Genomic DNA, 14,320 nt, shown 5'->3' with positions numbered 1-14,320 from the left:
CAATGTAGACATCAGAATTGATCGTTCGGTTGGGTGGTAAGAGTTCAAAGTAGACAATTCCTTTGTAATCCTACCAAACTGATAACAAAACCTTCTTTTGATGAATATCAGCTTTTGATGTTGTTTGAGTTGGTTCACCTGGCCTGCTCCACGATCTTTTCCGCTTGATATTGTTGTAAACAACCCATTTTTCATCGCCAGTTATCAGTCGTTTTAAAAATGGATCATTTTCATTACGTTTCTTTAGCAAATCGCAGCTGCTAATGCGTTGCGTTAACTGTGATTCTTTCAGTTCGTGAGGAACCCATGTATCGAGTTTTTGAACATAGCCAAGTTGTTTTAAGTGATTTTCAATGCATGTATGTGATACATGAAGCTTCTCTGCAATCTCACGTGTTGTACTGTGACAGTCCGAATTGATTATTGCTTTGATTAGGGCGTCATCAACTTCAACTGGACGACCAGAGCGTCTTTCATCTTTGAGTGAAAAATCACCAGAACGAAATTTGGCAAACCAATTTTGACACTGCCGTTCTTTGAAGGCTTCGTCACCATAAACAGCACATAACTTTTTATGAGCTTGTGATGCATTTTTCCCTTGCGGAAATAAAAAAGCAAAATATGACGAAAATGTTCCTTTTGATTTTCCATTTTTCAACGAACGCCAAACAAAAACTACAAAACAGATCAAAAAACTTTTTTTACTGATTAACAGCTGAATAGCCAACTATCAAATACAAAATGTGTTTTACATTTGTACTACGTCTGCAAACCTAAAAATTCAACTGAAGCCATATATGTGTGAAACCCGCAATTACTTAGTTGCCGACCCAATAAATCTTTATTGTTCAGATTATTACAATTGTTCCTTTTTCCCCTCCATTGCTCCCCTCCACCAGGTTCCCCCCCACCCTCTGCCCTCTCCCCACCCCCCACTGTCCTCATCCATAGGTGCACAGTTTTTGTTCAGACTCTTCCCACATCCCCCTCTCCCCTTTTCCCCGAGAATCGTCAGTCCACTCCCCCAAGCACTTCTTTTATGCAGGGGCGGGCGGAGTGCCTCTGGACGCGCTGGTTTTAGGGACACTTGCCAGGGGAGCATGCGGGGAGCACCCTTTTGAGACCGGCAAGGCTGCAGGCTTTCTCGGGGTGCGGCCGGCGCCGTGTGGAAAGCATCAGGCAGCGCTGGTTTCCATGCTGTTGTAAACAAGCAGAGGCTGCTCGTCGATGCACAGCCGTGGGCTGGGGAGTGAGGTAATGGGGTAACCCAGCCCGGGTGGGGCGGGGTGGTGGGGCCGGTGAGGCCGGCAGACACTGGTTGCACTGGGCTTGTGTGGGGCGCTTCCTTCTCTCCTCAGCCGCAGGCGCTGTCTGTAAGGAGGACCCCTCCATGCAGGAAGGTGGGGGCGCCCACCTGGGCACCCTGGCACCACGCCTGCCTCGTCATTGTTATCCTGATGCTGATGCCATCGGGTGTGAGCGGCGATGGGCGCGTGCCCATGGGTGCTGAGCCCGACACTCCTCCGCCCGGGCGAGTGGCATGCCCAGGGCACCGAGGAGAAAGGCCAGGCAGAGGGAGGCCGAGCCGCTTGGCCGAGGTGGCCGGGAGCTGCGGAGGAGCAGAGGCTGGGCTTGAACCCCCGTCCGCCCCCAGGAGGGAGCTCCGGCCCTGCCCCTCGCACACAGCACGCGGGACTGTTGTTCCTGCATTTCTTAGTATTGTTTCCCCTCAGCCTCACTTCCACGCTCACCAGGAGAGACGAGGAAGACAAGGAAAGGACTGAAAGGCTCTCACCGCCTCAGCTCCCATGAAGCCGGAGCGACACGGAATTGGGCCATGGCCAGGGACTTCCCCCGGGACCCGTCCGCATTGTGTGCTGGGGAACCCCACAGCCGCCGGGTGTGTGTGTGTGTGTGTGTGTGTGTGTGCCGTGTGCAGTGAGCACATGTTTTCACTGAGCCTGCCTGTTACTCAGTTACCTCCTGAAATACACTCCATAGGCTTCTGGAGGCCCCCACCCCTACCCCACCCCTGGCTCTCCAGGCCTCATGGGGTCCCTTGGTTTGCGAAGGTAGCCAGGTTCAAAGTTGCTCATGTTTGTCTGTAGTCAGGGATGGGGGAACGTCTGGCCTGCGGGCCATAGAAGGCCCGAGAAATCATTGGGTCTGGCCCTGCGTAGGCATCAGGGGTGAGTTAATGAAATGTGTGACCCCACGTAGCAGGCTGATTGTTAAGTGGGTAATTTTGTATGGCCCTCGAATGATGCTGTAAATATCCAAATGGCCCTGGGCAGAAAAAGGTCCCCCACCCCCTGCTCTAGTTGCAAAGAGGATGGATGCTTGGTTGACCTTTTTTGTTGTTTGTTTGTTTGTTTTGTTTTTTGTTTTGTACGACTTGAAGTTGCAGGTGCTCCATCAGCCTGGCCTTTATGCTAACATGCCAAGGTTGTGAGGTCGCTCTGACCTGGATCTTTCCAAGGGCAGGTGGCGATGGCTCCCGGCAGGGCCGTCTGTGGGGGTTACAGTGGTCAGAGTCCTGCGCTCAGTAGCCGACCTCACCCAGAGAAGAGACAGGGTGAGAGGACCCGTGGGCTCTGCCGAATACAGAGCTTGGGGTTTCGGGTGGGTGTGGCGGGGTGACTGGGAAAAGACCCAAGCCCTTGCCCTTCATCTTAAGGGAACGCCCGGCATGTGCTGCTTTATTCGGAGGCGATGAAAGGGAACTCGGTGACGTGCGCGTGTTTTGAAGCTGAAGAATGTGCGCGGTGAACCGTGCTGTGCGGTGAGAATGCCTCCCGGAAGCGCAGTCTTATGGAGCCTCCTGGTTCGTTTTAAAGCGTCCCAACAGGAGAAGGGATGGAGGCTGCGGCTGGGGGCAGGGGGTCCGAGCCTAGATTGTCCCAGGCACACTCCCTGAGCATGTACCCAGCACCCCTTGGGCTCGGCTGCCCTCTTCATCCAGCATTTTCCATCTTCGTCCACTGGGAGAGCCGCATACGAAAGCCCACTCTCACCCACGTGTTGTGAACGGGTGGGCAAGGGGTCGTTAATTTTTTCTCACAAGCACCTGGTCTGCCAAGTGAAGGTCAGGGCATCCCTGGTCCACCCCTGGGTTCAAGAGAGAAGGCAGCTGGCAGAGGGACCGTCAGGATGTGAAAGTGAGCATATGTCACCACGACCTGCAGGACAGAATCCAGCTGGAAGGCCTTCAATACGCACAGGCCTCTACCAATAGGTCTTGTCCCTTAGATACTCACATACCTACACCAATGGGTCCTGTCTCTTTAAATACTCACATACCTACACCAATGGGTCCTGTCTCTTTAAATACTCACATACCTGCACCAATAGGTCCTGTCCCTTTAATACTCACCTACCTACACCAATAGGTCCTGTCCCTTTAATACTCACCTACCTACACCAATAGGTCCCGTCTCTTTAAATACTCACATACCTACACCAATAGGTCCCGTCTCTTTAAATACTCACATACCTACACCAATAGGTCCTGTCTCTTAAATACTCACATACCTACACCAATAGGTCCTGTCTCTTTAAATACTCACATACCTTTACCAATAGGTCCTGTTCCTTTAATACTCACGTACCTCTATCAATAGGTCTTACCCCTTTAACGCTCACAGACCTACACAATAGGTCTTGTCCAGAAACAGAGTCCCTTTGTTTAGAGTGGGGCCAGAGTCCCAGGCCTGGCACTCCCAGGTTGGCCCCAGAAAGTCCCCTACAGTCCTCACACCCCCCTGTGCTCTCTCCCAACAGGTGTGCTGATAGTGCTTGGCTCTCATGGGTTTCACTTTTAAAACCGAGTCCCTGCTCCAGAGTAGAGGGAATCTCAGAGCTGAGGCTGCGAAGTCGGGACGAGGTCTGATTGGGAATCAGGATGATGAGCGAAGGATCTTTCCTTCCATGTTACCTTGGTGTCTCTTCTCAGGATGCCGCAAAGGATGACTCAAGTGAAAAATACTCGGTGACATAAACCTTTTTGGACACGTTTTCTCTCGGCTGTGCTCCTAGTTCTCTTGGAGACAAAAGTAATTAAATTGTTTCCAGTGTTCCAGAGCGTTCCAGGCAGAGGGGCGGGGGCAGCTGGATCAGAGGCTGGGTTGAAAGGGAAAGTGGAGAGAGCACAGGGGTGTGTGAAGACAGGAGGGGACTTTCTGGGTCCAACCTGGGAGTGCCAGGCCTGGGACTCTCTGGCCCCACTCTAAACAAAGGGACTTTGTTTCCGGACAAGACCTATTGTGTAGGTCTGTGAGCATTCAAGGGGTAAGACCTATTGATAGAGGTATGTGACTATTAAAGGAACAGGACCTCTTGGTGTAGGTATGTGAGTACCTAAGGAACAGGACCTATTGGTGTAGGCGTATAAGTATTAAAGGAACAGGACCTACTGGTGTAGGTAGGTGAGTATTAAAGGGACAGGACCTATTGGTAGAGGTATGTGAGTATCTAAGGAACAAGACTTATTGGTGTAGGTTTGTGAGTATTAAAGGAACAGGACCTATTGGTGTAGGTAGGTGAGTATTAAAGGAACAGGACCTATTGGTGTAGATTGGTGAGTATTAAAGGGACAGGACCTATTGGTGTAGGTATGTGAGTATCTGAGGGACAAGACCTATTGGTAGAGGCCTGTGCGTATTTAAGGCCTTCCAGCTGGATTCTGTCCTGCAGGTCGTGGTGACATATGCTCACTTTCACATCCTGACGGTCCCTCTGCCAGCTGCCTTCTCTCTTGAACCCGGGGGTGGACCAGGGATGCCCTGACCTTCACTTGGCAGACCAGGTGCTTGTGAGGAAAAAAAAAAAAAAAAAGATTCTACAGAAAGGAACCTCCCAAGATGATCTGGCTGCAGACTCCTCGCGGGGCAGGGCACGGTGGGCCATCACACCGCTGGCACCGAGCTTCTTTAGGAAAAGGCTCACCGTGGCCTTCCGCCAGCCATGCCCATTGTGTCCGTGTGCCTAGGTTAACACACCTGCCAGGCCCCTGCTTCTGAACATGACCACCCCCTAGAGAGCACAGCCTGAACTATCGGGAATCCGCCCTGCCTTGCTTTGTCCCACCTCCGTGCAATCTTTCTGAGTTCCCTCCCGATCGCCAAGGCACAAAAGAAGCGGCAAACCCCGTTCCAGGAAGCGTCTTCTCATTCTGCTGAGATCTTGCTTCCAGGTGTATCCTGTGTTTGGCTCCCAGACATGTTTATACAAATTCTCTGCGGGTTTGGATGTTTGTTTCTTAGTTGTTGTTTTTTTTTTTTTTTTTTTTTTTTTTGATTTTTTTAGAGAGAGGAAGGGAGGGGTTCGATGGAGAGAAGCATCCATGTAAGAGCGAAACATCAATGGGCTGCCTCCTGCAGGGGCCCCCGCCAGGGACCAAACCCATAACACACCCAGGTTATTGAACCAGCGACCCTTCGGTGCCGGGGAGGGTGCCCACCCACCTGAGCCGCCCCGGGAGGCTGCAGGTTTGGGGTTTTTGTATCAGCATGCTCCTTGAGCTCAAGTCTTGCACCTTTGAGCCTCCATGAAATCTCGCCCTGCAGGGGGAGGGGGTTTTTCGGGAACGCACGGCTCAGCCTCTGCTGCCTGCCTTGGAGATGGTGTGTGTGATGGAGGAGCTTGGCTGCTGAGGGAGATGGTGTGTGTGATGGAGGAGTTTGGCTGCTGTGGGAGATGGTGTGTGTGATGGAGGAGCTTGGCTGCTGTGGGAGAAAACACCTCAGGGAGGAAGCCGTGGGTTTGTGGCGCTCCTGCCTGCCCTTTGGGCTTGTGGATCCTGCTCTGGGCCTGGTTCACGTCTGTCCTCAGGGAGGCCCTCGGTCCCAGCGGTGCCCAGGGGTGTCTCCGTTTACCCTTCACGGTCCAGCATCGCTCTCAGGCTGCTTCCTGGGGAACCCCAAGCACCAAGGCTGCGTCACAGCCCCGTGTCCTGGCCGCGGACTCTGAGGAGCTCACTGAGGGCTCCCCACAGACGTGTGTTTGTGTGGTGGGGAGACTCTGGGGCCGAGACCAGGGCCTCTACTGAGGAATTTCAGGGGTGAGGCGGGGGCTGGGAGGGAGTTTAACCGGGGAATGTATAGGCACGAATGCCTAGTCCACAGACAAAGACAGTGGTGTGGTGAAGGTCTGGGAGGCGCAGGGCGGAATGGAGGGGGTCATTGGGGAAAAACACAAAACAAAGGGTCATCTGCAATACTTTCAACAGTAAAGATAAATAATGAAACAAGACCCGGGCCTCCGTCTGTTCGTCCGTGTATTGGTCGCTGTCAATCCTGGACCTTCTGCCCACGTAGGTGGGGTCTTGCCCAGGTGGCCCGCTGTCCAGGGTTCTGGAGGGGGGCAGGATTTGCCCAGGGGTGGGCGAGGCCTGGCCACTGTTCTCCTGTGTGGAGGGCATTTAATTCAATCCCCATGTGGGTAACTCCTTAATGCACCCGAGAAGATTACTCCTTTCTAAAAGCTCCTTTCCACTCTGCGGCGGTGCGTTTGAGGAATGGGCCATTATTATTCTCGGGTGGCCGGGCAGAGGGGGGCGGGGGCGGGGCAGAGGCTGGCCTGGAAAGGGAGGGGCCCCCACCCGTGTCACTCTGATCGGTCCTGGAATAGCGGTGGCATTTTGTGTGGCCACACTGATGTGCGGGGGGTGGATCCGTTGGTTGTTTTAATTAGCGTTTCACCGCTGGTCTGTGGGACATGGTGTTTTGTGGAGTCTGAAGCCAGCGGGCTGGGAAGGCCTCAGCGGGTCTCTGTGGAGAGACATTCGGGCCCGGAGGTGTCTCACATTCAGTGACAGCACTCACCGCCGTGCTGTGACTTCAGTGGGGGTTGTGGTCTTCGGAGTCTCACATGCAGAAGCGTGAGTGCCTTTTAACCCCATCTGTTTCCGTGTTTGTGTGTGTGTGTTTATTTGGTTTTCATTGAGCGCCTGAGCGGTCTCTGTATGGAGGAATGGGTGGGGCAGTAGGATGCTCCTTGCAGAATAGGATCGAAGGAAACCATCTCTCTCTTGCTTGGGTTGGGCACTAATAAAGTGGTTGGTTTTCTTGGGAAAACTCCTGTTTGCTTTGTAGAGAAGATCGTGAAGAAAGAACAGACATCCGCCAGTCAGTTGTCTGGTTTTTTACATTTCTCAGGAGCAAGGCCTGGGCTGCTGAGGCAGGGGACAGCGAATGCTCTCTGTGTCCTCTCGTTTGTGTGTGTGATGCCTCAGGCACCAAAATATGTTCCTCCACCCTGGCCGGTTTGGCTCAGTGGATAGAGCATCGACCTGTGGACTGAAGGGTCCCAGGTTCAATTCCGGACAAGGGCATGTACCTTGATTGCGGGCACATCCCCAGTAGGAGGTGTGCAGGAGGCAGCTGATGGATGTTTCTCTCTCGTCGATGTTTCTCTCTCTATCCCTCTCCCTTCCTCTCTGTAAAAAAAAATCAATAAAATATACTTTCAAAAAAATGTTCCTCCAACGAGGATTGTTTACAGAGCGTTTATTTTTAAAATGAAAAGATGACATTTCTTTCTTTTTAAAAAAAATATATTTTATTGATTTTTTTACAGAGGAAGAGAGAGGGATAGAGAGTTAGAAACATCAATGAGAGAGAATCATCGATCAGGTGCCTCTTGCACAACCCCTATTGGGGACGTGCCCGCAACCAAGGTACGTGCCCTTGACCAGAATCGAACCTGGGACCCTTCAGTCCGAAGGCCGACGCTCTATCCACTGAGCCAAACCGGTTTTGGCAAAAAAGGCAATATTTCTTGTACAAACATTTCTCCTTCCAACCTCTGTGAACGCGGGAGATGCGATCACGTGTTAAAGATACTGCAACTAACTCATCCACATGAATTCGTCCTCTGAGAGAGACCTTGCAAGCGCGGACGAAGAGAGGGCTGGCAACTTGCTGCCGGTATTGGGAACAAGCTGGATTTCCCCCCAGATCTGTGCCACGGAGGCCTTTGTGAACTAGGCCCCAAGAAAGGAACTGTTTTGATGATCTTCCTATTTTCTAATAAATCCACCCGAGAATTAAAACATTTTCTCTTCCTTCCCAAGCGACACTGTCCAGTGTGGGTCCGCAGTCCCCTTGGGAAGGCGGGCGTCCATCCTGTCCTGCCTCGCTCTCTGCCTCCTGATGACCCGGCTGTGGCCAGGCGCCCTGGTCACCTGCTAGCCCCCCTCCGTCCTCCCCACTCCCGCTCCTCCCCGGTGGGCACACCCGGCCTGGGAGTCCTCCCACTGGGCTTGCCTCGCGTCCTCGTTCTGGATCAGCTTCCACGGGGGATACTGGGGCGGACACTGGGCATTCCTCTGTCACCGTCATCCCTCTCACATGCTTTGTGATTTATGGCAGCAGTATGGCCTGGTAATTCCTGGTGGAATTATTTGTCTTCTTGAACGAGCTCACTGGATAATTCTATTTTTAAGTCTGTATAACCTCATAACTGTTTAAAGTTTCCTATGTTCTTTTGAATTATTCCCACGGCATTGAAAACCACGACAGGTTAAATTTGTTTACGTAGAAAAAAATTTTTCTTGTGTTCTGGATATATTTTTTAAGTGTTTGCTTATAGCATCTATAGCATATTTTCTTCTGAAGGCTCGTTTTTTAGTGAGAGACGCTGGCTAACGGCTCCCGCTGGTATGGATGTGGGGCTGTCTGGGGAATTAAAAGCCTGCGGGTGTGGAGAAATAGCACAGAGAGGTATTTAAAGGAAAAATCCTTATGTGTGGCTAGAACAGAGCTAGATTTGGGCAAGAAAGAGTTTAGCTCCTGAGAAATCCATCAGGAAGAAAGGATGTGAACTATTTTTTTCCCAGTGTTCAGACTATTATGTAATAGAAAAGATGTGAATCTGGATATTCTCCCAAGTTTGAAACTCTGAATTCTTGTCCTTGTTGATCTTTCTCTCTCTCTTTTTTATTTTTATTTTTAAAAATATATTTTATTGATTTTTTACCGAGAGGAAGAGAGAGGGACAGAGTTAGAAACACCGATGAGAGAGAATCATCGATCGGCTGCCTCCTGCACACCCCCTACTGGGAATGTGCTCGCAACCAAAGTACATGCCCTTGACCGGAATCAAACTGGGACCTTCCAGTCCTCAGACTGACGCTCTATCCACTGAGCCAAACCAGATTCAGCATCTCTCTTTTTTAAAAAAAAATATATATTTTATTGATTTTTTTTTTTTTTTACAGAGAGGAAGGGAACGGGATATAGAGTTAGAAGCATCGATGAGAGAGAAACATCGATCAGCTGCTTCCTGCACATGCCCTACTGGGGATGTGCACACAACCAAGGTATTGTACATGGCCTTGACTGAGATTGAACCTGGGACTCTTCAGTCCACAGGCCAACACTCTATCCACTGAGCCAAACCAGTTAGGGTCAGAGTCTCTCTCTCTCTCTCTCCCCCTCCCCCCCTCTCTCACATAAAGTTACATTACAGTTGTCTTGTCCCTCCTCCAGGTGGTGTCTTGTCGCGTGGTGGGCAAGGCCATCCAGTTCCTGGTCACCTCGGGGCCCGCCGCGGCCGAGGACGCCGGGCGGCAGCAGTACGGCGTGCGGCTCGCCCCGCTGCACTTACAGGTGAGGCGGGTGGGTGGTGCGAGGCGTGGGAACAGTCCTCATGAGCCCGTGGATCAGCGTGGGCAGTCACAGGGCCGTGAATACCCGTGTTGTTATCAGTTGTCCTTCATTTAATAATTTCCCGGCAATTACCCTCCATTTTGTATCTGTAGGAAATAAAAAGCGCATGTGAGATGTAAATGATATATGCACACTTACATATATAGTTGCCTGTGCTGTGCATGTGTGTGTATATACTCACACATACTGTGTATACATATACACACATACAGGTATATACGTAATGAATTTAGAGGTTTCCCATCTGTAGAAATGGGAGGGATGGAATCGGTCAAGGACTTGCACAGTCAGGGGTGCTGGCGACAGGTGGATCGGGTAGATGCAGGTGAGTGCGGAGAGTGGGTCTGTGTCAGACCGGCGCTGCGCCTCAGACGTGTACTGCAGCTTGGAAAACAGCTTAGGGGCTGGACTAGCCATTCCTCTTCTTTTTTAAAAAGTCAACTTCAAAAGACCCCCTTTTTCTGTTAAACTAGAGGGCCAGTGCACAGATTCATGCACCAATGGGGTCCCTCGGCCTGGCCTGCACCTTCTAACAATCCGGGACCCCTCAGGGGATGTCGAAGAGCTGGTTTCAGCCCAATCCCCACAGGCCAGGCTGAGGGACCCCACCAGTGCACAAATCTGTGCACCAGGCCTCTGGTATGCATGTAAGATCCTTGGTTAATCTCTCCCCATCTTCCCCTCTCTCCCTTCCCTCTGAGATTCCTCAGTCTGTTCCATCTTTCCAGGTCTGTGGTTCCCGCTCCTGCACTGAGTGTCTGCCCCCGGTAGTCAATGTGCACCATAGCTACTGGTCGGTCTCTTAGGCTTTTATATATTATAGATGAGTATCGCCATTATTTTTAAGGTAATAGATCTTATTATAATAATTATAACAGACATATATAACTTCTTTATGATTTATACATAATTATACACAACAGTTATAGAGAGAGACATATGTAATTATGATAGACTTAGTGACACGTCTGGATAGCTGAACTGTTATATAGCTGTGCCTCCGGCATTCAGCAGACTTTCACTGCCGTTCCTGTTAGCGGTGTATAAAAGTTATAAATGTCTGGGTCTGTTTTAGGGGTCACTGCCGATTCAATCTGCGTTTCCTCTCCCATCCTGGTGGTGGATTGATCATTGGTGGCGGGGAGGGTGCAGCTGGACCTAAGTCATACAGGATTCTCAACCACAAGGGAAGATGATGCTCCATAAACTTTTCACGCAAAGACATGGTTTTGCGTCAGCAGGGAGAACAAGATTTTCTGGGCACCGAAATAGTGGTTTTTTCCCCCGAAATCTAGCCCCTCCTCCCCCACAATAACACCCGTTTTCGAGTTGGGAGGTGAAGTGTTGGCTTCATGGACCTGTCGGATGTGAATGCCTCCTGCTGCCCCTTCGTGTTTTTGGGCAGCGTGCTGGAAAAGAACTCCAAAGGGTGGGCCACGCTCAGGCGGCCTCTGACACACATTTCAGGACCGAGCCCAGCAAGGACTCCAAACACGAGTGGAGCAAATGTGGTTTCCAGGATGGGCTTCAGGTGTCCTTGGAGCGGCTCAGACGCAGGGACACAATTGTATCTCTGATCTCTCAGCATGGTTTCAAAGCAGCCCATGGATGAGCCACACGCGGAGGCAGCTGCTAGAGGCGGTCCATTATTAATGCTCAGGCCTCCGCTTCTCCCTTATCCCTCAGATAAAGGCGCCTAGAGGGGCCAGCAGGCCAGCTCGCAGCTGCCTCTTACCCCGCCTGGTGGGGGTGACGTGGGGACCCATGTCAGTGAGATGAACGTGCACTTGCTCTGTTATAGGGGAGGGCACCCTTTCTCTGACCCTTTTGCTCGCGTGAGGCGAGAGTCCTGAGCATTCAGAATACAGGCTGAAGCCCTCATTCCTTCCCGCTGGCAGGTGGTGGGGAGAAGGATGGAGAAGAGAGGAGAGGAGCTGACCTTTTTGTCTCCAGCTGAGAGATGAAGGCCGGTGTATTAGTTTTCTATGGCTGCCGAAACCGACTCCCAACTTAGCGTAAACAGTGGATTCTGTTACCATTCCGGGGGGTCTGACGAAGGTGACCAGACGTCCCGCTTTTGGCGGGACAGTCCCAATTTTAACAATTTGTCCGGGACGCGGGACAAATTGTTAAAAATCGGGACTAGCGGGACAGTCCCAATTTTTAACAATTTAAAACATCTCTCATCGATGTTTCTAGCTCTCTATCCCTCTCCCTTCCTCTCTGTCTGGTCACCTTAGGTCTGACTCCAACACAGGCTGGAATCTAGGGTTGGGCGGGCTGCCTTCCTTTCTGGAAGTTCCTGGGGAGAATCTGTTTCCTGCTCCTTCTGGCAGAGTCCAGCTCCTCAGGGCGATGGGACTGAGCCCCCGCCCCCTGCTGGCTGGCAGCCTCAGGCAGGTCCCAGCCTCCTCCCTGGGCTGGGCATCACCCTCCGCCCTCAAGTCACAGCCCTTAGGTCCGCTCTGCTCTCCTCTTCCCTTGTTGTGGTTCCTCTGGGCTCGCCCGAAGAACCTAGATCCATGGTCGGCACACTGCGGCTCACGAGCCACATGCGGCTCTTTGGCCCCTTGTGTGTGGCTCTTCCACAAAACACCAGGGCCTGGGCGAGTCTATGTTGAAAAAGTGGCGTTAGAAGTTTAGGTTTGCTGAAACCGGTTTGGCTCAGTGGCTGCGGACTGAAGGGTCCTGGGTTCGATTCCGGTCAAGGGCATGTACCTTGGCTGCAGGCACATCCCCAGTGGGGGGTGTGCAGGAGGCAGCTGGTCAATGTTTCTCTCTCATCGATGTTTCTAGCTCTCTATCCCTCTCCCTTCCTCTCTGTAAAAAATCAATAAAATATATTTATTTTTTTTAAAAGAAGAAGTTTAGGTTTAAAAATTGTGGCTTAGAAGAAATGTCAATCATTGTCCTGTTGCTGTTTGGCTCTGCGGACTAATGGGTTTGCCGACCACTGCCCTAGACGCACCTCCATGTGTGCAGGCTCTTGCCCGAATCACATCCGCAAAAGTCCCTTCTCCCGTGGAAGGCCACCTCTTCACAGGTGCCACGGCGTGGAGCGTGGACATCGGTGGGGGTCATTTTTCTGCCACGGATGGGGAGGGCTGAAGGGGACATTGTGGGAGACCAGGGTCCAGTTAGAGGTTCGGGCAGGTGACCGGAACCCGGCGTGTTCGGTTTACAGCCCTCAGGGGACGGGTGAGCGTGGGGCTGGCCCGGCATGCTGGCCTCACGTACACCCCCTTACATCTCGGTGACGCTCCCGCCAGGAAAACGCGGAGTTCCAGTGACGTCGGGCCTTCAGCCCCCAGCCTCGAGGTCCCTTGCTGAGTGGCAGGTGGAGGCACAGGAGGGTGCTGGCGGGGTGAGGCAAGGTCCCTGTAGTGAAGGGGGTGGGGGTCACAGGGAGTGTGGGACCCTCTTCTCGATCTGTAAGTGTGCAGGGTGGAACGGGAGGCTAGGCACTTGCCTAAGGAAATCGGTGAACACACACAGACGCGCACACACAGGTGTGTGTGGCCTCTGGTGGCGACAGCAGCTCTCCAGTAACCATTGTTCTTTTCCTCTTAAAGCTGGAGCTCCGCATGAAAGAGGAGAGAGAGGACATTCCGGTCCGGTGGTCCTTCCTCAGCGTGCCAGAGATGGCCATCACCGTCCAGCCCCGAGCACCAGGGGAGGTCAGTCCATCCATGCCTACGATGCCTCCGTCGGTGTGTTGGGAATGTGTGTGTGTGTTGCCTATAAAAGTTATAAATTTCTTTTATGCCTGCTCTCACCCCGGGCTCCGGGCTGCCCCTGGAATCACCTGGCAGCTGTTAAGAACCCGGAAGCCTGCCTGCCACCCCCATGTGGGTACCATGGGGCTGGGGAGCCCTCATTGGGGTGCCATGGGGCTGCCGAGCTCCCATGGCGTGTCATAGGGCTGAGGAGTTTTTTTGTTTGTTTGTTTGTTTGTTTTTTAAATCAATCTTTATTGTTCATATTATTACAAAGGTTCCTCATTTCTTCCCCCCTCCACCAGGTTCCCACCCCACCCTCCGCCCCCTCCCCATCCCCCATTGTCCTCATCCATAGGTGCACAGTTTATGTTCAGTCTCTTCCTCCCTCCCTTTCCCCGATAGTAAATCCCTTTTCAGATAGTAAATCAGTTACTTAGCATTTTCTCATATCAATAATACCTCCACATGCCCAATGATACACTTCACACAAAAGACATTTCCAAATAGGACAACCAGCCTCATCCAGGCCCCGCCCAAGGCACTCACAGATCAACACCCCAGCGCTATACTAACTCAACACATCCAGATCTAAGCCTTCATCGCTTGATTCAGCAGACCCTCAAGTTCCCACAAAAGTTTCTAGCCATGTCTGAGAGGCAGCCGTGGGGCAGGGGCAGGCGAGGAGCGAGCTGTTCTGGGCCTGGCTGCTCCGGGCCTGGCCTCTGTTGCTCTGGTTCGTTCCACAACCAGCTGCTCCGGGTCTGGTTACTGCCGCTCCCCACCTAGTTGCTCTGGACTTGGCTGCTGCTGCTCCGGACCTGGCCGCACCCGACCCGGCTGCTCCGGGCCCGGCCGCTCCGGGCCTGGCCGCTCCCAGCCTGGCAGCCGCTACTCCAGGCCTAGCTGCTCCCAGCCTGGCAGCTGCTGCTCCAG

General features: G+C 52.3%; 1 protein-coding gene across 1 annotated transcript in view; it reads left to right on the top strand.

Moving 5' to 3' along the window:
- C2CD2 (C2 calcium dependent domain containing 2) overlaps nucleotides 1-14,320 on the top strand; it is a 57,737-nt gene that overhangs the window by 15,471 nt on the left and 27,946 nt on the right. Inside the window, exons 3-4 of the mRNA XM_084873628.1 lie at nucleotides 9,489-9,608; nucleotides 13,241-13,345. Of these exons, the coding sequence (XP_084729754.1) occupies nucleotides 9,489-9,608; nucleotides 13,241-13,345 (225 nt within the window). The remainder of the gene's footprint in view (nucleotides 1-9,488; nucleotides 9,609-13,240; nucleotides 13,346-14,320) is intronic.

This window comes from Pipistrellus hanaki (genome assembly GCF_964339955.1).
Source record: "Pipistrellus hanaki genome assembly, chromosome: 2".
In the NCBI taxonomy this organism is placed as follows: Eukaryota; Metazoa; Chordata; class Mammalia; order Chiroptera; family Vespertilionidae; genus Pipistrellus; species Pipistrellus hanaki.
The sequence above is the reverse complement of the archived record's forward strand: the minus strand, read 5'-3'. Positions and strand labels throughout refer to the sequence as shown.